This window comes from Oncorhynchus kisutch, unplaced genomic scaffold (assembly GCF_002021735.2).
Source record: "Oncorhynchus kisutch isolate 150728-3 unplaced genomic scaffold, Okis_V2 scaffold947, whole genome shotgun sequence".
Lineage (NCBI taxonomy): Eukaryota > Metazoa > Chordata > Actinopteri > Salmoniformes > Salmonidae > Oncorhynchus > Oncorhynchus kisutch.
In genome coordinates this window covers 37,465-63,809 of record NW_022262892.1, presented here as the reverse complement: position 1 = coordinate 63,809, position 26,345 = coordinate 37,465, and the positions used below count along the sequence as shown (strand labels likewise).

The following is a 26,345-nucleotide window of genomic DNA, read 5'->3' as shown; positions in this document are numbered from 1 at the left end:
CAACAAGTGGGACACAATCATGAAGTGGAACGACATTTATTGGATATTTCAAACTTTTTTAACAAATCAAAAACTGAAAAATTGGGCGTGCAAAATTATTCAGCCCCTTTACTTTCAGTGCAGCAAACTCTCTCCAGAAGTTCAGTGAGGATCTCTGAATGATCCAATGTTGACCTAAATGACTAATGATGATAAATACAATCCACCTGTGTGTAATCAAGTCTCCGTATAAATGCACCTGCACTGTGATAGTCTCAGAGGTCCGTTAAAAGCGCAGAGAGCATCATGAAGAACAAGGAACACACCAGGCAGGTCCGAGATACTGTTGTGAAGAAGTTTAAAGCCGGATTTGGATACAAAAAGATTTCCCAAGCTTTAAAACATCCCAAGGAGCACTGTGCAAGCGATAATATTGAAATGGAAGGAGTATCAGACCACTGCAAATATACCAAGACCTGGCCGTCCCTCTAAACTTTCAGCTCATACAAGGAGAAGACTGATCAGAGATGCAGCCAAGAGGCCCATAATCACTCTGGATGAACTGCAGAGATCTACAGCTGAGGTGGGAGACTCTGTCCATAGGACAACAATCAGTCGTATATTGCACAAATCTGGCCTTTATGGAAGAGTGGCAAGAAGAAAGCCATTTCTTAAAGATATCCATAAAAAGTGTTGTTTAAAGTTTGCCACAAGCCACCTGGGAGACACACCAAACATGTGGAAGAAGGTGCTCTGGTCAGATGAAACCAAAATTGAACTTTTTGGCAACAATGCAAAACGTTATGTTTGGCGTAAAAGCAACACAGCTCATCACCCTGAACACACCATCCCCACTATCAAACATGGTGGTGGCAGCATCATGGTTTGGGCCTGCTTTTCTTCAGCAGGGACAGGGAAGATGGTTAAAATTGATGGGAAGATGGATGGAGCCAAATACAGGACCATTCTGGAAGAAAACCTGATGGAGTCTGCAAAAGACCTGAGACTGGGACGGAGATTTGTCTTCCAACAAGACAATGATCCAAAACATAAAGCAAAATCTACAATGGAATGGTTAAAAAATAAACATATCCAGGTGTTAGAATGGCCAAGTCAAAGTCCAGACCTGAATCCAATCGAGAATCTGTGGAAAGAACTGAAAACTGCTGTTCACAAATGCTCTCCATCCAACCTCACTGAGCTCGAGCTGTTTAGCAAGGAGGAATGGGAAAAAATGTCAGTCTCTTGATGTGCAAAACTGTTAGAGACATACCCCAAGCGACTTACAGCTGTAATCGCAGCAAAAGGTGGCGCTACAAAGTATTAACTTAAGGGGGCTGAATAATTTTGCACGCCCAATTTTTCTGTTTTTGATTTGTTAAAAAAGTTTGAAATATCCAATAAATGTCGTTCCACTTCATGATTGTGTCCCACTTGTTGTTGATTCTTCACAAAAAAATACAGTTTTATATCTTTATGTTTGAAGCCTGAAATGTGGCAAAAGGTCGCAAAGTTCAAGGGGGCTGAATACTTTCGCAAGGCACTGTAGTCTAGTGGTTAGAGCGTTGGACGAGTAACCGAAAGGTTGCAAGATTGATGTTGGATGACGGCATTAAGAAAGCATATATTTGGGATGATGTGTTGTTTTTCCATTCCCCCACCAGGTGGAAGCAGAAGTCAACATGTGAAGCTCATCCAGAGACTCAGAGACAATCAGTCTTCAGGCCACACAGACAGGACCGCTACAGACAGGACCACTACAGACAGGACCGCTACAGACAGGACCACTACAGACAGGACCACTATAGACAACTACAGACAGGACCACCATAGACCACTACAGACCTCTAAAGACAGGACCACTACAGACCTCTACAGACAGGACCACTACAGAGAGGACCACTACAGACCTCTACAGACAGGACCACTACAGACCTCTACAGAGAGGACCACTACAGACCTCTACAGACAGGACCACTATAGACCCCTACAGACAGGACCACTACAGACAGGACCAAAATAGACCACTACAGACAGGACCACCATAGACCACTACAGACAGGACCACTATAGACCACTAGAGACAGGACCACTACAGACAGGACCACTATAGACCACTACAGACAGGACCACTATAGACAGGACCACTACAGAAAGGACCACTATAGACAGGACCACTATGGACAGGACCACTATAGACAGGACCACTATAGACAGGACCACTACAGACAGGACCACTATAGACATGACCACTATAGACAGGACAACTATAGACAGCACCATTATAGACAGGACCACTATAGACAAGACCACTATAGACAGGACCACTACAAGACATGACCATTATAGACAGGACCACTACAGACACAGGACCACTATAGACAGGACCAATACAAGACAGGACCACTACAGACAGGACCACTACAAAACAGGACCACTATAGACAGATCCATTACAAGACAGGACCACTACAAGACATGACCACTATAGACAGGACCACTACAAGACATGACCACTATAGACAGGACCAATACAAGACAAGACCACTACAAAACAGGACCACTATAGACAGGACAACTATAGACAGGACAACTATAGACAGGACAACTATAGACAGGACAACTATAGACCACTATAGACAGGACCACTATAGACAGGACCACTATAGACAGGACCACTATAGACAGGACCACTACAAGACATGACCACTATAGACAGGACCACTATAGACAGGACCACTATAGACAGGACCACTATAGACAGGACCACTATAGAGAGGACAACTATAGACCACTATAGACAGGAACACTATAGACAGGACCACTATAGACAGGACCACTACAAGACATGACCACTATAGACAGGACCACTAAAGACCACTACAAGACATGACCATTATAGACAGGACCACTATAGACAGGACCACTATAGACAGGACCATTATAGACAGGACCACTACAAGACATGACCACTATAGACAGGACCACTACAAGACATGACCACTATAGACAGGACCACTATAGACAGGACCACTATAGACCATTATAGACAGGACCACTATAGACAGGACAACTATAGACCATTATAGACAGGACAATTATAGACAGGACAACTATAGACAGGACCACTATAGACAGGACCACTATAGACAAGACCACTAAAGACAGGACCACTAAAGACCACTATAGACAGGACTACTATAGACAGGACTACTATAGACAGGACCACTATAGACAGGACCACTATAGACAGGACCACTATAGACAGGACAACTATAGACCATTATAGACAGGACCATTATAGAGAGGACCACTATAGACAGGACCACTATAGACCTCTATAGACAGGACCACTATAGACAGGACCACTATAGACAGGACCACTACAAGACATGACCACTATAGACAGGACCACTATAGACCATTATAGACAGGACCACTATAGACAAGATCACCATAGACAGGACCACTATAGACCATTATAGAGAGGACCCTCTTCTCTTCATGAACTAAGACTGACCCTCTTCTCTTCATGAACTAAGACTGACCCTCTTCTCTTCATGAACTAAGACCGACCCTCTTCATGAACTAAGACCGCCCCTCTTCATGAACTAAGACTGACCCTCTTCTCTCCATGAACTAAGACTGACCCTCTTCTCTTCATGAACTAAGACCGACCCTCTTCATGAACTAAGACTGACCCTCTTCTCTCCATGAACTAAGACTGACCCTCTTCATGAACTAAGACTGACCCTCTTCTCTTCATTAACTAAGACCGACCCTCTTCATGAACTAAGACCGACCCTCTTCATGAACTAAGACTGACCCTCTTCTCTTCATTAACTAAGACTGATCTCTGTCTCTGTATCTAATAGACAGCTACAGAGGAGATACCCTACAACGAGAGTAGCAACACCTGCAGACAGACTCACTGGTAAATACCTGCAGACAGACTCACTGGTAAAGAGAGTATAACACCTGTAGACAGACTCACTGGTAAAGAGAGTAGCAACACCTGTAGACAGACTCACTGGTAAAGAGAGTAGCAACACCTGTAGACAGACTCACTGGTAAAGAGAGTAGCAACACCTGTAGACAGACTCACTGGTAAAGAGAGTAGCAACACCTGTAGACAGACTCACTGGTAAAGAGAGTAGCAACACCTGTAGACAGACTCACTGGTAAAGAGAGTAGCAACACCTGTAGACAGACTCACTGGTAAAGAGAGTATAACACCTGTAGACAGACTCACTGGTAAAGAGAGTAGCAACACCTGTAGACAGACTCACTGGTAAAGTTAGTAGCAACACCTGTAGACAGACTCACTGGTAAAGAGAGTAGCAACACCTGTAGACAGACTCACTGGTAAAGAGAGTATAACACCTGTAGACAGACTCACTGGTAAAGAGAGTATAACACCTGTAGACAGACTCACTGGTAAAGAGAGTAGCAACACCTGTAGACAGACTCACTGGTAAAGAGAGTAGCAACACCTGTAGACAGACTCACTGGTAAAGAGAGTATAACACCTGTAGACAGACTCACTGGTAAAGAGAGTAGCAACACCTGTAGACAGACTCACTGGTAAAGAGAGTAGCAACACCTGTAGACAGACTCACTGGTAAAGAGAGTATAACACCTGTAGACAGACTCACTGGTAAAGAGAGTAGCAACACCTGTAGACAGACTCACTGGTAAAGAGAGTAGCAACACCTGTAGACAGACTCACTGGTAAAGAGAGTATAACACCTGTAGACAGACTCACTGGTAAAGAGAGTATAACACCTGTAGACAGACTCACTGGTAAAGAGAGTAGCAACACCTGTAGACAGACTCACTGGTAAAGAGAGTAGCAACACCTGTAGACAGACTCACTGGTAAAGAGAGTATAACACCTGTAGACAGACTCACTGGTAAAGAGAGTAGCAACACCTGTAGACAGACTCACTGGTAAAGAGAGTAGCAACACCTGTAGACAGACTCACTGGTAAAGAGAGTATAACACCTGTAGACAGACTCACTGGTAAAGAGAGTAGCAACACCTGTAGACAGACTCACTGGTAAAGAGAGTAGCAACACCTGTAGACAGACTCACTGGTAAAGAGAGTATAACACCTGTAGACAGACTCACTGGTAAAGAGAGTAGTAACACCTGTAGACAGACTCACTGGTAAAGAGAGTAGCAACACCTGTAGACACCTGTAGACAGACTCACTGGTAAAGAGAGTATAACACCTGTAGACAGACTCACTGGTAAAGAGAGTATAACACCTGTAGACAGACTCACTACTACTACCTCTCTCTCCTGAAACACATTGTGTTGCATTACATATCTGAAATATGCTGTATAAATAAAGCTTGATTTGAAGAAGCCATTTCAGGCTAGCTTGTCTAACTATATTATCTTGTCTAACTATATTATCTTGTGGAAGTATTTTATCTTGTCTAACTATATTATCTTGTCTAACTATATTATCTTGTCGAAGTACTTTATCTTGTCTAACTATATTATCTTGTCGAAGTACTTTATCTTGTCTAACTATATTATCTTGTGGAAGTATTTTATCTTGTCTAACTATATTATCTTGTCTAACTATATTATCTTGTGGAAGTATTTTATCTTGTGGAAGTATTTTATCCGGCACGCCTGCTGGCCCAGTTGGTGGACTTCAGAAAAACAAGCAACAGGTGAATGTAGTGAACAAGACTCACATTCCATTCAGTGTTTTTTACCCAGATTGGAGCAGAGATGCAGAGGAGCGTGTTGCTTGAAAACCAGAACCACACGCCAGGTGGATACAGACAGCTCTGAGGTTTGCTGAGACATGCAGAAGAATACACGGATTTAAAAACATAGAATGAAGCATAATGTTGAAGACTCTAGATTGTTTCAGGTGTTTTGACTGATCCAACTTAAGGACAGGGTGACCGTCCCCCCAGCCATCCTCACATACTTTGTGCCCCATCAGATTTTTGGAGTGCCCGACTCCCCTGAGCACTGCTCTCAATTCAATTTCAATTCAAGGGGCTTTATTGTCATGGGGAAACATATGTTAACATCGCCAAAGCAAGTTTAGTAGATAATAAACAAAAGTGAAATAAACAACAAAAATGACCAGTAAACATTACACTCACAGAAGTTCCAAAAGAATAAAGACATCACAAATGTCATATTATGTCTTTATACAGTGTTATAACGATGTGCAAATAGTTCAAGTACAAAAGGGAAAATAAATCAACATAAATATGGGTTGTATTTACAATGGTGTTTGTTCTTCACTGGTTGCCCTTTTCTTGTGGCAACAGGTCACACATCTTGCTGCTGTGATGGAACACTGTGGTATTCCACCTGATCTCTCTGATGTCACACTGTGGTATTCCACCTGATCTCTCTGTGATGTCACACTGTGGTATTCCACCTGATCTCTCTGTGATGTCACACTGTGGTATTCCACCTGATCTCTCTGTGATGTCACACTGTGGTATTCCACCTGATCTCTCTGTGATGGCACACTGGTATTCCACCTGATCTCTCTGTGATGTCACACTGTGGTATTCCACCTGATCTCTCTGATGTCACACTGTGGTATTCCACCTGATCTCTCTGATGTCACACTGGGATTCCACCTGATCTCTCTGTGATGTCACAGTGTGGTATTCCACCTGATCTCTCTGTGATGGCACACTGGTATTCCACCTGATCTCTCTGTGATGTCACACTGTGGTATTCCACCTGATCTCTCTGTGATGTCACACTGTGGTATTCCACCTGATCTCTCTGTGATGGCACACTGGTATTCCACCTGATCTCTCTGTGATGTCACACTGTGGTATTCCACCTGATCTCTGTGATGTCACACTGTGGTATTCCACCTGATCTCTCTGTGATGTCACACTGTGGTATTCCACCTGATCTCTGTGATGTCACACTGTGGTATTCCACCTGATCTCTCTGTGATGTCACACTGTGGTATTCCACCTGATCTCTCTGTGATGTCACACTGTGGTATTCCACCTGATCTCTCTGTGATGGCACACTGGTATTCCACCTGATCTCTCTGTGATGTCACACTGTGGTATTCCACCTGATCTCTCTGTGATGTCACACTGTGGTATTCCACCTGATCTCTCTGTGATGTCACACTGTGGTATTCCACCTGATCTCTCTGTGATGTCACACTGTGGTATTCCACCTGATCTCTCTGTGATGTCACACTGTGGTATTCCACCTGATCTCTCTGTGATGTCACACTGTGGTATTCCACCTGATCTCTCTGTGATGTCACACTGTGGTATTCCACCTGATCTCTCTGTGATGTCACACTGTGGTATTCCACCTGATCTCTCTGTGATGTCACACTGTGGTATTCCACCTGATCTCTCTGTGATGTCACACTGTGGTATTCCACCTGATCTCTCTGTGATGTCACACTGTGGTATTCCACCTGATCTCTCTGTGATGTCACACTGTGGTATTCCACCTGATCTCTCTGTGATGTCACACTGTGGTATTCCACCTGATCTCTCTGTGATGTCACACTGTGGTATTCCACCTGATCTCTCTGTGATGTCACACTGTGGTATTCCACCTGATCTCTCTGTGATGTCACACTGTGGTATTCCACCTGATCTCTCTGTGATGTCACACTGTGGTATTCCACCTGATCTCTCTGTGATGTCACACTGTGGTATTCCACCTGATCTCTCTGTGATGTCACACTGTGGTATTCCACCTGATCTCTCTGTGATGTCACACTGGTATTCCATCTGTGTGATCTGAGGGAAATATATGTCTCTAATATGGTCATACATCTGGCAGGAGGTGAGGAAGTGCAGCTCAGTTTCCACCTCATTTTGTTGGCAGTGTTGCACATAGTCTGTCTTCTCTTGAGAGCCAGGTCTGTCTGTCTGTCTGTCTGTCTGTCTGTCTGTCTGTCTGTCTGTCTGTCTGTCTGTCTGTCTGTCTGTCTGTCTGTCTGTCTGTCTGTCTGTCTGTCTGTCTGTCTGTCTGTCTGTCTGTCTGTCTGTCTGTCTGTCTGTCTGTCTGTCTGTCTGTCTGTCTGTCTGTCTGTCTGTCTGTCTGTCTGTCTGTCTGTCTGTCTGTCTGTCTGTCTGTCTGTCTGTCTGTCTGTCTGTCTGTCTGTCTGTCTGTCTGTCTGTCTGCCTCTCTCTCCCTCCAGACAGTAGACCAGCCAGTCTCTCTCTCCAGACAGTAGACCAGCCAGCCCCTCTCCTTCACTCTCTCTCTCCAGATAGTAGACCAGCCAGCCCCTCTCCTTCACTCTCTCTCTCCAGACAGTAGACCAGCCAGCCCCTCTCTTTCACTCTCTCTCTCCAGACAGTAGACCAGCCAGCCCCTCTCCTTCTCACTCTCCCTCCAGACAGTAGACCAGCCAGCCCCTATCCTTCTCTCTCTCCCTCCAGACAATAGACCAGCCAGCCCCTCTCCTTTTCTCTCTCCCTCCAGACAGTAGACCAGCCAGCCCCTCTCCTTCTCTCTCTCCCTCCAGACAGTAGACCAGCCAGCCCCTCTCCTTCTCTCTCTCCCTCCAGACAGTAGACCAGCCAGCCCCTCTGCTTCTCTCTGTCCCTCCAGACAGTAGACCAGCCAGCCCCTCTCCCTCCAGACAGTAGACCAGCCAGCCCCTCTCCTTCTCTCTCTCCCTCCAGACAGTAGACCAGCCAGCCCCTCTCCCTCCAGATAGTAGACCAGCCAGCCCCTCTCCTTCTCTCTCTCCCTCCAGATAGTAGACCAGCCAGCCCCTCTCCCTCCAGACAGTAGACCAGCCAGCCCCTCTCCTCTCTCTCCCTCCAGACAGTAGACCAGCCAGCCCCTCTCCTCTCTCTCCAGATAGTAGACCAGCCAGCCCCTCTCCTCTCTCTCTCCCTCCCTCCAGATAGTAGACCAGCCAGCCCCTCTCCTCTCTCTCCCTCCAGACAGTAGACCAGCCAGCCCCTCTCCTCTCTCTCCCTCCAGATAGTAGACCAGCCAGCCCCTCTCCTCTCTCTCCCTCCAGACAGTAGACCAGCCAGCCCCTCTCCTCTCTCTCCCTCCAGACAGTAGACCAGCCAGCCCCTCTCCTCTCTCTCCCTCCAGATAGTAGACCAGCCAGCCCCTCTCCTCTCTCTCCCTCCAGACAGTAGACCAGCCAGCCCCTCCGCTCTCTCTCTCCCTCCAGATAGTAGACCAGCCAGCCCCTCTCCTCTCTCTCCCTCCAGACAGTAGACCAGCCAGCCCCTCTCCTCTCTCTCTCCCTCCAGACAGTAGACCAGCCAGCCCCTCTCCTCTCTCTCTCCCTCCAGACAGTAGACCAGCCAGCCCCTCTCCTCTCTCTCTCCATCCAGACAGTAGACCAGCCAGCCCCTCTCCTCTCTCTCCCTCCAGACAGTAGACCAGCCAGCCCCTCTCCTCTCTCTCCCTCCAGATAGTAGACCAGCCAGCCCCTCTCCTCTCTCTCCCTCCAGACAGTAGACCAGCCAGCCCCTCCGCTCTCTCTCTCCCTCCAGACAGTAGACCAGCCAGCCCCTCTCCTCTCTCTCTCCCTCCAGACAGTAGACCAGCCAGCCCCTCTCCTCTCTCTCTCCCTCCAGACAGTAGACCAGCCAGCCCCTCTCCTCTCTCTCTCCCTCCAGACAGTAGACCAGCCAGCCCCTCTCCTCTCTCTCTCCCTCCAGACAGTAGACCAGCCAGCCCCTCTCCTCTCTCTCCCTCCAGACAGTAGACCAGCCAGCCCCTCTCTCTCCCTCCAGATAGTAGACCAGCCAGCCCCTCTCCTCTCTCTCCCTCCAGACAGTAGACCAGCCTTTCTCTCTCCTTCTCCTCAGGTCAGCAGTCAGCTGGAAGGAGGGGGGGGGGGGGGCTTCACCAGACCAGACATTTCAATTTGAGTCATTTAGCAGAAGCTTTTATCCAGAGAGATATAAAGTTGTGAGTGCATGCATTTTTGTACAGACACACTACTCTCCCTCCAGACAATAGACCAGTCAGCCCCTCTTCCTCTCACTCTCCCTCCAGACAACAGACCAGCCAACCCCTCTTCCTCTGTGTCTCTCCCTCTGCCCCAGGGGCCTGGGGTCAGCAGTCAGCTGGTGGGGGAAGGGGGGGGGGTAGTCTAGAGCTGCCAGACAGCGGGGGAGGAGGCTGTAGTCTGGGGGAGAGGTGGTTGAGATTCAGACACCCTCTGAATCACTGATGAAGACAGAGGACGACTCCAGACACCACAAATATCCCAGATCAGCCAATTGGTAAACTAGTACCAAGTCGTACCCTACACTATAGGGAAGAGAGTGCCGTTTGGGATGCACCCAGGGCATTATAGAGTTACAACAGTACTAAGACAACCCAGTGTGTGTTATCTGTCACGTACAGGGCCCAGTGAGAGGATCTCCTATCTGTCACGTCCAGGGCCCAGTGAGAGGATCTCCTATCTGTCATGTCCAGGGCCCAGTGAGAGGATCTCCTATCTGTCACGTCCAGGGCCCAGTGAGAGGATCTCCTATCTGACACGTACAGGACCCAGTGAGAGGATCTCCTATCTGTCACGTACAGGGCCCAGTGAGAGGATCTCCTATTTGTCACGTACAGGACCCAGTGAGAGGATCTCCTATCTGTCACGTACAGGGCCCAGTGAGAGGATCTCCTATTTGTCACGTACAGGGCCCAGTGAGAGGATCTCCTATCTGTTAGGTACAGGGCCCAGTGAGAGGATCTCCTATCTGACACGTACAGGGCCCAGTGAGAGGATCTCCTATTTGTCACGTACAGGGCCCAGTGAGAGGATCTCCTATCTGTTAGGTACAGGGCCCAGTGAGAGGATCTCCTATCTGACACGTACAGGACCCAGTGAGAGGATCTCCTATCTGTCACGTACAGGGCCCAGTGAGAGGATCTCCTATTTGTCACGTACAGGGCCCAGTGAGAGGATCTCCTATTTGTCACGTACAGGGCCCAGTGAGAGGATCTCCTATTTGTCACGTACAGGGCCCAGTGAGAGGATCTCCTATTTGTCACGTCCAGGGCCCAGTGAGAGGATCTCCTATTTGTCACGTACAGGGCCCAGTGAGAGGATCTCCTATTTGTCACGTACAGGGCCCAGTGAGAGGATCTCCTATTTGTCACGTACAGGGCCCAGTGAGAGGATCTCCTATTTGTCACGTACAGGGCCCAGTGAGAGGATCTCCTATTTGTCACGTACAGGGCCCAGTGAGAGGATCTCCTATTTGTCACGTACAGGGCCCAGTGAGAGGATCTCCTATCTGACACGTACAGGGCCCAGTGAGAGGATCTCCTATCTGTCACGTCCAGGGCCCAGTGAGAGGATCTCCTATCTGACACGTACAGGGCCCAGTGAGAGGATCTCCTATCTGTAATGTTAGTAAGAAGGAGAGAGGAGCGACCCAGAGACCAGGTTGTAATGTCCTGTAAGGAGAGAGGAGAGACCAGGTTGTAATGTCCTGTAAGGAGAGAGGAGATACCCAGAGACCAGGTTGTAATGTCCTGTAAGGAGAGAGGAGAGACCAGGTTGTAATGTCCTGTAAGGAGAGAGGAGATACCCAGAGACCAGGTTGTAATGTCCTGTAAGGAGAGAGGAAAGAGGAGAGACCAGGTTGTAATGTCCTGTAAGGAGAGAGGAGAGAGGAGAGACCAGGTTGTAATGTCCTGTAAGGAGAGAGGAGAGACCAGGTTGTAATGTCCTGTAAGGAGAGAGGAGAGACCAGGTTGTAATGTCCTGTAAGGAGAGAGGAGAGACCAGGTTGTAATGTCCTGTAAGGAGAGAGGAGAGACCAGGTTGTAATGCCCTGTAAGGAGAGAGGAGAGAGGAGAGACCAGGTTGTAATGTCCTGTAAGGAGAGAGGAGATACCCAGAGACCAGGTTGTAATGTCCTGTAAGGAGAGAGGAGAGACCAGGTTGTAATGTCCTGTAAAAGGAGAGAGGAGAGACCCAGAGACCAGGTTGTAATGTCCTGTAAGGAGAGAGGAGAGACCCAGAGACCAGGTTGTAATGTCCTGTAAGGAGAGAGGAGAGACCCAGAGACCAGGTTGTAATGTCCTGTAAGGAGAGAGGAGAGACCAGGTTGTAATGTCATGTAAGGAGAGAGGAGAGAGGAGATACCCAGAGACCAGGTTGTAATGTCCTGTAAGGAGAGAGGAGAGACCCAGAGACCAGGTTGTAATGTCCTGTAAGAAGGAGAGAGGAGAGAGGAAATGCACTACGTTTGACCACTACTTTTGACCAGGCCAGCAACCAAGAAATCACAAAATGGAACAAACACCAAATTGAGACTGCATGCAGAATTCTGCTAAAATATCCTCTGTGTACAACGTAGAACACCAAATAATGCATGCAGAGCAGAATTAGGCCGATACCCACCATTTATAAATATCCAGACAAGACACGTTCCCAAACCTTCCATAACAAAGCCATCACCTACAGAGAGATGAACCTGGAGAAGTGTCCCCTAAGCAAGCTGGTCCTGGGGCTCTGGTCACAAACAGACCCCACAGAGCCCCAGGACAGCAGCACAAACAGACTCCACAGAGCCCCAGGACAGCAGCACAATTAGACTCCACAGAGCCCCAGGACAGCAGCACAATTAGACCCCACAGAGCCCCAGGACAGCAGCACAAACAGACTCCACAGAGCCCCAGGACAGCAGCACAATTAGACTCCACAGAGCCCCAGGACAGCAGCACAATTAGACCCCACAGAGCCCCAGGACAGCAGCACAATTAGACCCCACAGAGCCCCAGGACAGCATCACAAACAGACCCCACAGAGCCCCAGGACAGCAGCACAAACAGACCCCACAGAGCCCCAGGACAGCAGCACAAACAGACCCCACAGAGCCCCAGGACAGCAGCACAAACAGACCCCACAGAGCCCCAGGACAGCAGCACAATTAGATCCAACCAAATCATGAGAAGATTCATTGACACATTGGAAAGAATTGGCAAAAAACTGAACTAGAATGCTATTTGGGCCTAAACAGAGAGTACACAGTGGCAGAATAGACAGTGTTATTATTTCAGACAGTCTGTATATTTCAGACAGCGTTATCATCCCAGACAGCGTTATCATCTCAGGCAGCGTTATCATCCCAGACAGCGTTATCATCTCAGACAGCGTTATCATCCCAGACAGTGTTATCATCCCAGACAGCGTTATCATCTCGGACCGCGTTATCGCATCGTTATCACATCGTTATCACCTCAGACAGTGTTATCATCCCAGACAGTGTTATCATCCCAGACAGCGTTATCATCTCAGACCGCATTATCATCTCAGACAGCGTTATCGTCTCGGGCCGCGTTATCATCTCAGACCGCGTTATCGTCCCAGACCGCATTATCATCTCAGACAGCGTTGTCATCTCAGACAGCGTTATCATCTCGGACCGCGTTATCATCTCGGACAGCGTTATCATCCCAGACCGCATTATCATCTCAGACAGCGTTGTCATCTCAGACCGCATTATCATCTCGGACAGCGTTATCATCTCAGACAGCGTTATCATCTCAGACAGCGTTATCACAGCGTTATCATCTCGGACAGCGTTCTCATCTCAGGTCGCGTTATCACAGCGTTGTCATCTCAGACAGCGTTATCATCCCAGACATCGTTATCATCTCAGACCGCGTTATCATCTCAGACCGCGGTATCATCCCAGACAGCGTTATCACAGCGTTATCATCTCAGACAGCATTATCACAGCGTTATCGCCTCAGACACCGTTGTCGTCTCAGACAGCGTTATCATCTCAGACCGCGTTATTATCTCAGACCGCGTTATCATCTCAGACGGCATTATCATCTCGGGCAGCGTTATCATCTCGGGCAGCGTTATCGTCCCAGACCGTGTTGTCATCCCAGATAGCGTTATCACAGCATTATCGTCTCAGACAGCGTTATCATATCGTTATCGTCTCGGGCAGCGTTATCATCTCAGACCGCGTTGTCATCTCGGCCAGCGTTATCATCTCAGACAGCGTTATCATCCCAGACAGCGTTATCATCTCAGACCGCGTTGTCATCTCGGACAGCGTTATCATCTCAGACAGCGTTATCATCTCAGACGGCGTTATCATCCCAGACGGCGTTATCGTCCCAGACAGCGTTATCATCCCAGACAGCGTTATCATCTCAGACCGCGTTGTCGTCTCAGACAGCGTTATCATCTCAGACAGCGTTATCATCTCGGACGGCGTTATCATCCCAGACAGCGTTATCATCTCAGACCGTGTTGTCATCTCAGACAGCATTATCATCTCAGACAGCGTTATCATCTCAGACGGCGTTATCGTCCCAGACAGCATTATCATCTCAGACCGCGTTGTCATCTCAGACAGCATTATCATCTCAGACAGCGTTATCATCTCAGACAGCGTTATCATCTCAGACCATCTAGAGAGTAAATAGCTGTTGACCCTCCGAGACATCAGACACACACACCCCTCTCTAGTCTGACTAATGGCCTGTCACACACCACAGACACACAGGGGAGGGTTGGGAACAAGTAGAGGGAGTGGGTGGTGAGGAACCCAGACACAAAAGGAGGGAGCCCAGTCACTGGCTGGCTGGCTGCCTGTGGCATGTCTCAGCAAGCAGGAACCAGTCTGAGGTCTGAGACAAGAGGACGTGACGTGAGGGCGGACCTCTCCTCTTCTCTGCCTAGTGCCTCAGCCTGCTCCTTGACCCCCATAGACAAGCAGCTCTTTCTAATTGTCATACCGTATCCCCTGGCTGTAGTCCTCTGTAACAACCGTACACTCTGAAGGGCTCCAAAAGGGTAATTCGTCTGTCCCCGTAGGAAAACCCTTTTGGGTTCCGAGGAGAACTATTTTGGGTTCCATGTAGAACCCTCTGTGTAAAGGACAACACTGCAGACCATAAAACACAGACACAGAGACAGACACAGAGAAAGAGCCAGACCCCACAATAGCCCACAGAGCCAGACCCCACTATAGCCCACAGAGCCAGACCCCACTATAGCCCACAGAGCCAGACCCCACTATAGCCCACAGAGCCAGACCCCACTATAGCCCACAGAGCCAGACCCCACTATAGCCCACAGAGCCAGACCACACTATAGCCCACAGAGCCAGAACACACTATAGCCCACAGAGCCAGAACACACTATAGCCCACAGAGCCAGACCCCACTATAGCCCACAGAGCCAGACCACACTATAGCCCACAGAGCCAGACCACACTATAGCCCACAGAGCCAGACACCACTATAGCCCACAGAGCCAGACACCACTATAGCCCACAGAGCCAGACCCCACTATAGCTCACAGAGCCAGACCCCACTATAGCCCACAGAGCCAGACCCCACTATAGCCCACAGAGCCAGACCACACTATAGCCCACAGAGCCAGACCACACTATAGCCCACAGAGCCAGACCACACTATAGCCCACAGAGTTAGACACAGAGCCAGACCCCACTATAGCCCACAGAGCCAGACCCCACTATAGCCCACAGAGCCAGACCACACTATAGCCCACAGAGCCAGACCCCACTATAGCCCACAGAGCCAGACCCCACTATAGCCCACAGAGCCAGACCCCACTATAGCTCACAGAGCCAGACCCCACTATAGCCCACAGAGCCAGACCCCACTATAGCTCACAGAGCCAGACCCCACTATAGCCCACAGAGCCAGACCCCACTATAGCCCACAGAGCCAGACCCCACTATAGCCCACAGAGCCAGACCCCACTATAGCCCACAGAGCCAGACCCCACTATAGCCCACAGAGCCAGACCCCACTATAGCCCACAGAGCCAGACCCCACTATAGCCCACAGAGCCAGACCCCACTATAGCCCACAGAGCCAGACCCCACTATAGCCCACAGAGCCAGACCCCACTATAGCCCACAGAGCCAGACCCCACTATAGCCCACAGAGCCAGACCACACTATAGCCCACAGAGCCAGACACCACTATAGCCCACAGAGCCAGACCCCACTATAGCCCACAGAGCCAGACCCCACTATAGCCCACAGAGCCTAAAAGGAGCCAGGCTGAAAGTACTGAACAAAACAAAGCTCCATTGAGAGTCAAACCAAAGAAGTGAAACTAATGTCAGTTAGTAACACAGAGCTGGGTTTGACTTCAGCTCTCTCGTTTAGAATGAATGTACAAGAGACTCATTATGGAACATTACTAACAGAAACACACTGTCTAACCCCATAAACACACCACAACCAGCACTGGGCAGGGGAGTGAGGGATCCTAACTAGTATTGGACAGGGGAGTGAGGGATCCTAACGAGTATTGGACAGGGGAGTGAGGGATCCTAACTAATATTGGACAGGGGAGTGAGGGAACCTAACTAGTATTGGACAGGGGAGTGAGGGATCCTAACTAATATTGGACAGGGGAGTGAGGGATCCTAACTAATATTGGACAGGGGAGTGAGGGATCCTAACTAGTATTGGACAGGGGAGTGAGGGATCCTAACTAGTATTGGACAGGGGAGTGAGGGATCCTAACTCATATTGGACAGGGGAGTGAGGGATCCTAACTAGTATTGGACAGGGGAGTGAGGGATCCTAACTAGTATTGGACAGGGGAGTGAGGGATCCTAACGAGTATTGGACAGGGGAGTGAGGGATCCTAACGAGTATTGGACAGGGGAGTGAGGGATCCTAACTAGTATTGGACAGGGGAGTGAGGGATCCTAACTAGTATTGGACAGGGGAGTGAGGGATCCTAACTAATATTGGACAGGGGAGTGAGGGATCCTAACTAGTATTGGACAAGGGAGTGAGGGATCCTAACTAATATTGGACAGGGGAGTGAGGGATCCTAACTAGTGTTGGACAGGGGAGTGAGGGATCCTAACTAATATTGGACAGGGGAGTGAGGGATCCTAACTAGTATTGGACAGGGGAGTGAGGGATCCTAACTAATATTGGACAGGGGAGTGAGGGATCCTAACTAGTATTGGACAGGGGAGTGAGGGATCCTGACGAGTATTGGACAGGGGAGTGAGGGATCCTAACTAATATTGGTATGGGAGTGAGGGATCCTAACGAGTATTGGTATGGGAGTGAGGGATCCTAACTAGTATTTGTATGGGGAGTGAGGGATCCTAACTAGTGTTGGTATGTTCGTGAGCGATCCTAACTAGTGTTGGTATGTTCGTGAGCGATCCTAACTAGTATTGGACAGGGGAGTGAGGGATCCTAACTAATATTGGACAGGGGAGTGAGGGATCCTAACTAATATTGGACAGGGGAGTGAGGGATCCTAACTAATATTGGACAGGGGAGTGAGGGATCCTAACTAATATTGGACAGGGGAGTGAGGGATCCTAACTAGTATTGGACAGGGGAGTGAGGGATCCTAACTAGTATTGGACAGGGGAGTGAGGGATCCTAACTAGTATTGGACAGGGGAGTGAGGGATCCTAACTAGTATTGGTATGGGAGTGGGGGATCCTAACTAATATTGGACAGGGGAGTGAGGGATCCTGACTAATATTGGTATGGGAGTGAGGGATCCTAACTAGTATTGGTATGGGAGTGATGTTAGACTTCATTGTGTCCTTTCCTGGCAAGATGACATGGAGCATCAGACCAGACAGACCATAGCAGACAGCACCAGACCAGACCTGGCCAAACAGACAATAGCAGACAGCATCAGACCAGACAGACCATAGCAGACAGCACCAGACCAGACAGCACCTGGCCAAACAGACAAAAGCAGACAGCACCAGACCAGACAGACCATAGCAGACTGACCCAGAGGAGATAGACCATAGCAGACAGCACCAGACCAGACAGGCCATTGCAGACAGCACCAGACCAGACAGACCATAGCAGACAGCATCAGGGCAGACAGAACATAGCAGACAGCACCAGACCAGACAGACAATAGCAGACAGACCCAGACCATAGCAGACAGCACCAGACCAGACAGACCATAGCAGACAGCACCAGACCAGACAGACCATAGCAGACAGCACCAGACTAGACAGACCATAGCAGACAGCACCAGACTAGACAGACCATAGCAGACAGCACCAGACCAGACAGACCATAGCAGACAGAACATAGCAGACAGCACCTTACCAGACAGACCATAGCAGACAGACAATAGCAGACAGCACCTGGCCAGACACACCATAGCAGACAGCACCAGACCAGACAGACCATAGCAGACAGCACCAGACCAGACAGACCATAGCAGACAGCACCAGACCAGACAGACCATAGCAGACAGACCATAGCAGACAGCACCTGGCCAGACAGACCATAGCAGACAGACCATAGCAGACAGCACCTGGCCAGACAGACCATAGCAGACAGCACCAGCCCAGACAGACCATAGCAGACAGCACCAGACCAGACAGACCATAGCAGACAGCACCAGACCAGACAGACCATAGCAGACAGCACCAGACAAGACAGCACCTGGCCAGACAGACCATAGCAGACAGCACCTGACCAGACAGACCATAGCAGACAGCACCAGACCAGACAGACCATAGCAGATAGCACCAGACAAGACAACACCTGGCCAGACAGACAATAGCAGACTGCACCTGACCAGACAGCACCAGACAAGACAACACCTGGCCAGACAGACCATGGCAGACAGCACCTGACCAGACAGACCATAGCAGACAGCACCAGACCAGACAGACCATAGCAGACAGCACCAGACTAGACAGACCATAGCAGACAGCACCAGACCAGACAGACCATAGCAGACAGCACCTGGCCAGACAGACCATAGCAGACAGCACCAGGCAAGACAGCACCTGGCCAGACAGACCATAGCAGACAGCACCTGACCAGAGAGACCATAGCAGACAGCACCAGAATAGACAGACCATAGCAGACAGACCACAGCAGACAGCAGACCGACCATAGCAGACAGACAAAAGCAGACAGACAATAGCAGACAGACAATAGCAGACAGCTACAGTGGTCTTTTGGTTACATGATGGCGTCAGTTCATCCCAGCCTAACTGCCAAATCACCATCTAATATATCCTGCTGCCTTCCTTTTCTCGTGGTGTTGCTGTCTGGCCCTGGTCCCAGGGGAAATGACTGTCTGTCTGTCTGGCCCTGGTCCCAGGGGAAATGTCTGTCTGTCTGTCTGTCTGGCCCTGGTCCCAGGGGAAATGACACATCCCACTGTAACACAACCCGTCTGTCTGTCTGTCTGCAATGAAATCAGTAGATCTGTCTACATTCCATTCAAACAACATCTCAACACAACAACATAACCCAGCAAGTCCCATGAAACTGTCTGTCTGTCTGTCTGTCTGTCACACAACACACTGTCTGTCTGTCTGTCTGTCTGTCTGTAACACCATCTCAACACAACAACATAACCCAGCAAGTCCCATGAAACTGTCTGTCTGTCTGTCACACAACACACTGTCTGTCTGTCTGTCTGTCTGTCTGTAACACCATCTCAACACAACAACAAAACCCAGCAAGTCCCATGAAACTGTCTGTCTGTCTGTCTGTCTGTCACACAACACACTGTCTGTCTGTCTGTCTGTAACACCATCTCAACACAACAACATAACCCAGCAAGTCCCATGAAACTGTCTGTCTGTCTGTCTGTCACACAACACACTGTCTGTCTGTCTGTCACACAACACACTGTCTGTCTGTCTGTAACACCATCTCAACACAACCCAGCAAGTCCCATGAAACGAACACCATCTCAACACAACCCAGCAAGTCCAGCAAGTCCCATGAAACTAACACCATCTCAACACAACCTAGCAAGTCCCATGAAACTGTCTGTCTGTCTGTCACACAACACACTGTCTGTCTGTCTGTCTGTCTGTCTGTCTGTCTGTCTGTCACACAACACACTGTCTGTCTGTCTGTAACACCATCTCAACACAACAACATAACCCAGCAAGTCCCATGAAAATGTCTGTCTGTCTGTCTGTCACACAACACACTGTCTGTCTGTCTGTCTGTCTGTCTGTCTGTCTGTCTGTCTGTCTGTCTGTCTGTCTGTCACACAACACACTGTCTGTCTGTCTGTAACACCATCTCAACACAACCCAGCAAGTCCCATGAAACGAACACCATCTCAACACAACCCAGCAAGTCCAGCAAGTCCCATGAAACTAACACCATCTCAACACAACCTAGCAAGTCCCATGAAACTGTCTGTCTGTCTGTCACACAACACACTGTCTGTCTGTCTGTCTGTCTGTCTGTCTGTCTGTCACACAACACACTGTCTGTCTGTCTGTCTGTCTGTCTGTAACACCATCTCAACACAACAAGGTAACCCAGCAAGTCCCATGAAACTGTCTGTCTGTCTGTCACACAACACACTGTCTGTCTGTCTGTCACACAACACACTGTCTGTCTGTCTGTCTGTCTGTCTGTAACAACATCTCAACACAACAACATAACCCAGCAAGTCCCATGAAACTGTCTGTCTGTCTGTCTGTCACACAACACACTGTCTGTCTGTCTGTAACACAACAACATAACCCAGCAAGTCCCATGAAACTGTCAACAGGGTAATATATCTTCCTTCATAGCGTATTTCGTCTAAATGTTTTACAGTGTTGGAGTATGTAGCAGAAACTACTGCCAGTCTATGGCAATTACCGAACGACGACAGCAAGACGGTAACGTAACCATAAACGACTGACAGCGAACATACCAGAACACCAACCAAACACGGATATTTGACTGATAAAAAGTTCCCAAACCATAACCAAATTGTATTTAAATAATCCCCTACAATGTGTACCTCTCGTTTATAACACATCGTCGTTTACATGCGCGTAATCGATGCGTAAAAGGTAACATAGTGATAAATCACAGTAGAACAACAGACATCATTTCCAAAGCGGCATACGCGGTTTCCGCTACAATTCTACTTACATATCTCCATTCCCTCCGGCTGGGGACCGGTGCAGTTACAGGAGCAAATGACATCAGAGTTGTTGTTGTGGCTGCCGGGTGCCGTTATGTTTTGCATGGGGCTACCCGGGAAAATGGGACCCCGGTAATAACACCGGACCGGGGAAGAGGCGCCGTGATCGGCCCTTCAAAACTTCCAGCCTGAGTCTGTCTCCGGTGCCCGTTCACATTCCCTTGAGTACGACATAATCCATATTGCTACCAAGTTAAAGTAATTTGTTTTAAAGTGTATCCGCATGCCATTTCTTCAGACTAGTACATTCTCAGACAGAGTGAGTAACGTTATCCGCCTGGCCGTGTAGTTCCTCTCTCCGCTGTACAGGGGAAAACACCTCTCCGATCGACTGAAGGCTGGATGCACGGACTATGGCCCACCCCCAAACAAGGAAGCCACTCTCTTAAACCAGACGTGCAGGAGGGGAGAGGAGGAGGAGAGGAGATTAGGGGCGACTCGGAACAGACTGGTGAGGTAGTGACAATAAGGGGTTTCGTTTATCTGGCCCGGGTTACCCCACTGGGAGGAGTTTACATCGGGTGAAATTGGATTGCATTGAGGCCCTTCGCTAGGGGGCCCGTGTAGGCGTGTTTTGCACTCTGTCTGTCTGTCTGTCTGTCTGTCTCTGTCTGTTACACATCACAGTGGGCAAAGGGGGATACCTAGTCAGCTGTACACCTAATGCCTACAACTGAAATGTGTCTTCTGCATTTAACCCAACCCCTCTGAATCAGAGAGGTGCGGGGAGCTGCCATAATCGACATCCACGTCAACGGCGCCTAAGACTATCGGTCTGTCTAGTATCTATAATAATATCACACTGTAACGGTCTGTCTAGTCTTCTATAATAACATCACACTGTAATGGTCTGTCTAGTCTTCTATAATAACATCACACTGTAACGGTCTGTCTAGTCTTCTATAATAACATCACACTGTAATGGTCTGTCTAGTCTTCTATAATAACATCAGACTATCGGTCTGTCTAGTCTTCTATAATAACATCAGACTATCGGTCTGTCTAGTCTTCTATAATAACATCACACTGTAACGGTCTGTCTAGTCTCTATAATAACATCAGACTATCGGTCTGTCTAGTCTCTATAATAACATCACACTGTAATGGTCTGTCTAGTCTTCTATAATAACATCACACTGTAACGGTCTGTCTAGTCTTCTATAATAACATCACACTGTAACGGTCTGTCTAGTCTTCTATAATAACATCACACTGTAATGGTCTGTCTAGTCTTCTATAATAACATCACACTGTAACGGCCTGTCTAGTCTTCTATAATAACATCACACTGTAATGGTCTGTCTAGTCTTCTATAATAACATCACACTGTAATGGTCTGTCTAGTCTTCTATAATAACATCACACTGTAATGGTCTGTCTAGTCTTCTATAATAACATCACACTAACGGTCTGTCTAGTCTTCTATAATAACATCACACTGTAATGGTCTGTCTAGTCTTCTATAATAACATCACACTGTAATGGTCTGTCTAGTCTTCTATAATAACATCACACTGTAATGGTCTGTCTAGTCTTCTATAATAACATCACACTGTAATGGTCTGTCTGTTACACATCACACTGTAATGGTCTGTCTAGTCTTCTATAATAACATCACACTGTAATGGTCTGTCTAGTCTTCTATAATAACATCACACTGTAACGGTCTGTCTAGTCTTCTATAATAACATCACACTGTAATGGTCTGTCTAGTCTTCTATAATAACATCACACTGTAATGGTCTGTCTGTTACACATCACACTGTAATGGTCTGTCTAGTCTTCTATAATAACATCACACTGTAATGGTCTGTCTAGTCTTCTATAATAACATCACACTGTAATGGTCTGTCTAGTCTTCTATAATAACATCACACTGTAATGGTCTGTCTAGTCTTCTATAATAACATCACACTGTAATGGTCTGTCTGTTACACATCACACTGTAATGGTCTGTCTAGTCTTCTATAATAACATCACACTGTAATGGTCTGTCTAGTCTTCTATAATAACATCACACTGTAACGGTCTGTCTAGTCTTCTATAATAACATCACACTGTAATGGTCTGTCTAGTCTTCTATAATAACATCACACTGTAATGGTCTGTCTGTTACACATCACACTGTAATGGTCTGTCTAGTCTTCTATAATAACATCACACTGTAATGGTCTGTCTAGTCTTCTATAATAACATCACACTAACGGTCTGTCTTCTATAATAACATCACACTGTAATGGTCTGTCTAGTCTTCTATAACAACATCACACTGTAACGGTCTGTCTAGTCTTCTATAATAACATCACACTGTAATGGTCCGTCTAGTCTTCTATAATAACATCACACTGTAATGGTCTGTCTAGTCTTCTATAATAACATCACACTGTAATGGTCTGTCTAGTCTTCTATAATAACATCACACTGTAATGGTCTGTCTAGTCTTCTATAATAACATCACACTGTAACGGTCTGTCTAGTCTTCTATAATAACATCACACTGTAATGGTCTGTCTGTTACACATCACACTGTAATGGTCTGTCTAGTCTTCTATAATAACATCACACTGTAATGGTCTGTCTAGTCTTCTATAATAACACCACACTGTAACGGTCTGTCTAGTCTTCTATAATAACATCACACTGTAATGGTCTGTCTAGTCTTCTATAATAACATCACACTGTAATGGTCTGTCTGTTACACATCACACTGTAATGGTCTGTCTAGTCTTCTATAATAACATCACACTGTAATGGTCTGTCTAGTCTTCTATAATAACATCACACTAACGGTCTGTCTAGACTTCTATAATAACATCACACTGTAATGGTCTGTCTAGTCTTCTATAATAACATCACACTGTAACGGTCTGTCTAGTCTTCTATAATAACATCACACTGTAATGGTCCGTCTAGTCTTCTATAATAACATCACACTGTAATGGTCTGTCTAGTCTTCTATAATAACATCACACTGTAATGGTCTGTCTAGTCTTCTATAATAACATCACACTGTAATGGTCTGTCTAGTCTTCTATAATAACATCACACTGTAACGGTCTGTCTAGTCTTCTATAATAACATCACACTGTAATGGTCTGTCTGTTACACATCACACTGTAATGGTCTGTCTAGTCTTCTATAATAACATCACACTGTAATGGTCTGTCTAGTCTTCTATAATAACATCACACTGTAATGGTCTGTCTAGTCTTCTATAATAACATCACACTGTAATGGTCTGTCTAGTCTTCTATAATAACATCACACTGTAATGGTCTGTCTAGTCTTCTATAATAACATCACACTGTAACGGTCTGTCTAGTCTTCTATAATAACATCACACTGTAATGGTCTGTCTAGTCTTCTATAATAACATCACACTGTAACGGTCAAGAACTCGGAAATCTCAGACTACCGACAGCAGTGCGTTCACGACAACTGGGAACTCTGGAGAGAAAACAAAACTAGCTCCGACAGAGAGAAATCTTTTGAACGGTCATCCAACTCGGAATTTCAACTCGGGAACTCGGACCTCTTTCCAGAGCTCCAACTTTCTGACCTGAAGATCACTGAAGTCATTTATTTTTTATTTTTTTATTTTTTTTTATTTCACCTTTATTTAACCAGGTAGGCTAGTTGAGAACACCTTTATTTAACCAGGTAGGCTAGTTGAGAACACCTTTATTTAACCAGGTAGGCTAGTTGAGAACACCTTTATTTAACCAGGTAGGCTAGTTGAGAACACCTTTATTTAACCAGGTAGGCTAGTTGAGAACAAGTTCTCATTTGCAACTGCGACCTGGCCAAGATAAAGCATAGCAGTGTGAGCAGACAACAAAGAGTTACACATGGAGTAAACAATTAACAAGTCAATAACACAGTAGAAAACAAAGGGGGGGTCTATATACAATGTGTGCAAAAGGCATGAGGAGGTAGGCAAATAATTACAATTTTGCAGATTAACACTGGAGTGATAAATGATCAGATGGTCATGTACAGGTAGAGATATTGGTGTGCAGAAGAGCAGAAAAGTAAATAAATAAAAACAGTATGGGGATGAGGTAGGTGAAAATGGTGGGCTATTTACCAATAGCCTATGTACAGCTGCAGCGATCGGTTAGCTGCTCAGATAGCTGATGTTTGAAGTTGGTGAGGGAGATAAAAGTCTCCAACTTCAGCGATTTTTGCAATTCGTTCCAGTCACAGGCAGCAGAGTACTGGAACGAAAGGCGGCCAAATGAGGTGTTGGCTTTAGGGATGATCAGTGAGATACACCTGCTGGAGCGGCGTGCTACGGATGGGTGTTGCCATCGTGACCAGTGAGCTGAGATAAGGCGGAGCTTTACCTAGCATAGACTTGTAGATGACCTGGAGCCAGTGGGTCTGGCGACGAATATGTAGCGAGGGCCAGCCGACTAGAGCATACAAGTCGCAGTGGTGGGTGGTATAAGGTGCTTTAGTGACAAAACGGATGGCACTGTGATAGACTGCATCCAGTTTGCTGAGTAGAGTGTTGGAAGCCATTTTGTAGATGACATCGCCGAAGTCGAGGATCGGTAGGATAGTCAGTTTTACTAGGGTAAGCTTGGCGGCGTGAGTGAAGGAGGCTTTGTTGCGGAATAAAAAGCCGACTCTTGATTTGATTTTCGATTGGAGATGTTTGATATGAGTCTGGAAGGAGAGTTTAATTGACCTTATATTTTTCCAAGATCCAAGTTGTCTTGAAAGCACCAAAAGCCCACGGCAAAGGCAGCGCAAAACAAAGTTAAAGTGATGTAGGAGCAAGTGGAGTAATGAGTAGGATTCTGTGTTTCCAAATGCAAGTGGAGTAATGAGTTGGATTCTGTGTTTCCAAATGCAAGTGGAGTAATGAGTTGGATTCTGTGTTTCCAAATGCAAGTGGAGTAATGAGTTGGATTCTGTGTTTCCAAATGCAAGTGGAGTAATGAGTTGGATTCTGTGTTTCCAAATGCAAGTGGAGTAATGAGTTGGATTCTGTGTTTCCAAATGCAAGTGGAGTAATGAGTAGGATTCTGTGTTTCCAAATGCAAGTGGAGTAATGAGTAGGATTCTGTGTTTCCAAATGCAAGAGGAGTAATGAGTAGGATTCTGTGTTTCCAAATGCAAGTGGAGTAATGAGTTGGATTCTGTGTTTCCAAATGCAAGTGGAGTAATGAGTTGGATTCTGTGTTTCCAAATGCAAGTGGAGTAATGAGTTGGATTCTGTGTTTCCAAATGCAAGTGGAGTAATGAGTTGGATTCTGTGTTTCCAAATGCAAGTGGAGTAATGAGTTGGATTCTGTGTTTCCAAATGCAAGTGGAGTAATGAGTAGGATTCTGTGTTTCCAAATGCAAGTGGAGTAATGAGTAGGATTCTGTGTTTCCAAATGCAAGTGGAGTAATGAGTAGGATTCTGTGTTTCCAAATGC

General features: G+C 47.1%; 1 protein-coding gene across 2 annotated transcripts in view; it reads right to left on the bottom strand.

Moving 5' to 3' along the window:
* The window catches only part of LOC116363559 (low-density lipoprotein receptor class A domain-containing protein 4-like), a 28,111-nt gene extending 6,735 nt beyond the window's left edge, over positions 1-21,376 (bottom strand). Inside the window, exon 1 of one of the 2 annotated variants that reach the window (XM_031817160.1) lies at positions 20,865-21,376. In XM_031817160.1, coding sequence (XP_031673020.1) covers positions 20,865-20,918 — 54 coding nt within the window. In that variant the 5' untranslated portion in view covers positions 20,919-21,376. The remainder of the gene's footprint in view (positions 1-20,864) is intronic. The other variant, XM_031817161.1, reaches the window with a different exon arrangement.
* Positions 21,377-26,345: the final 4,969 nt, after the last annotated feature.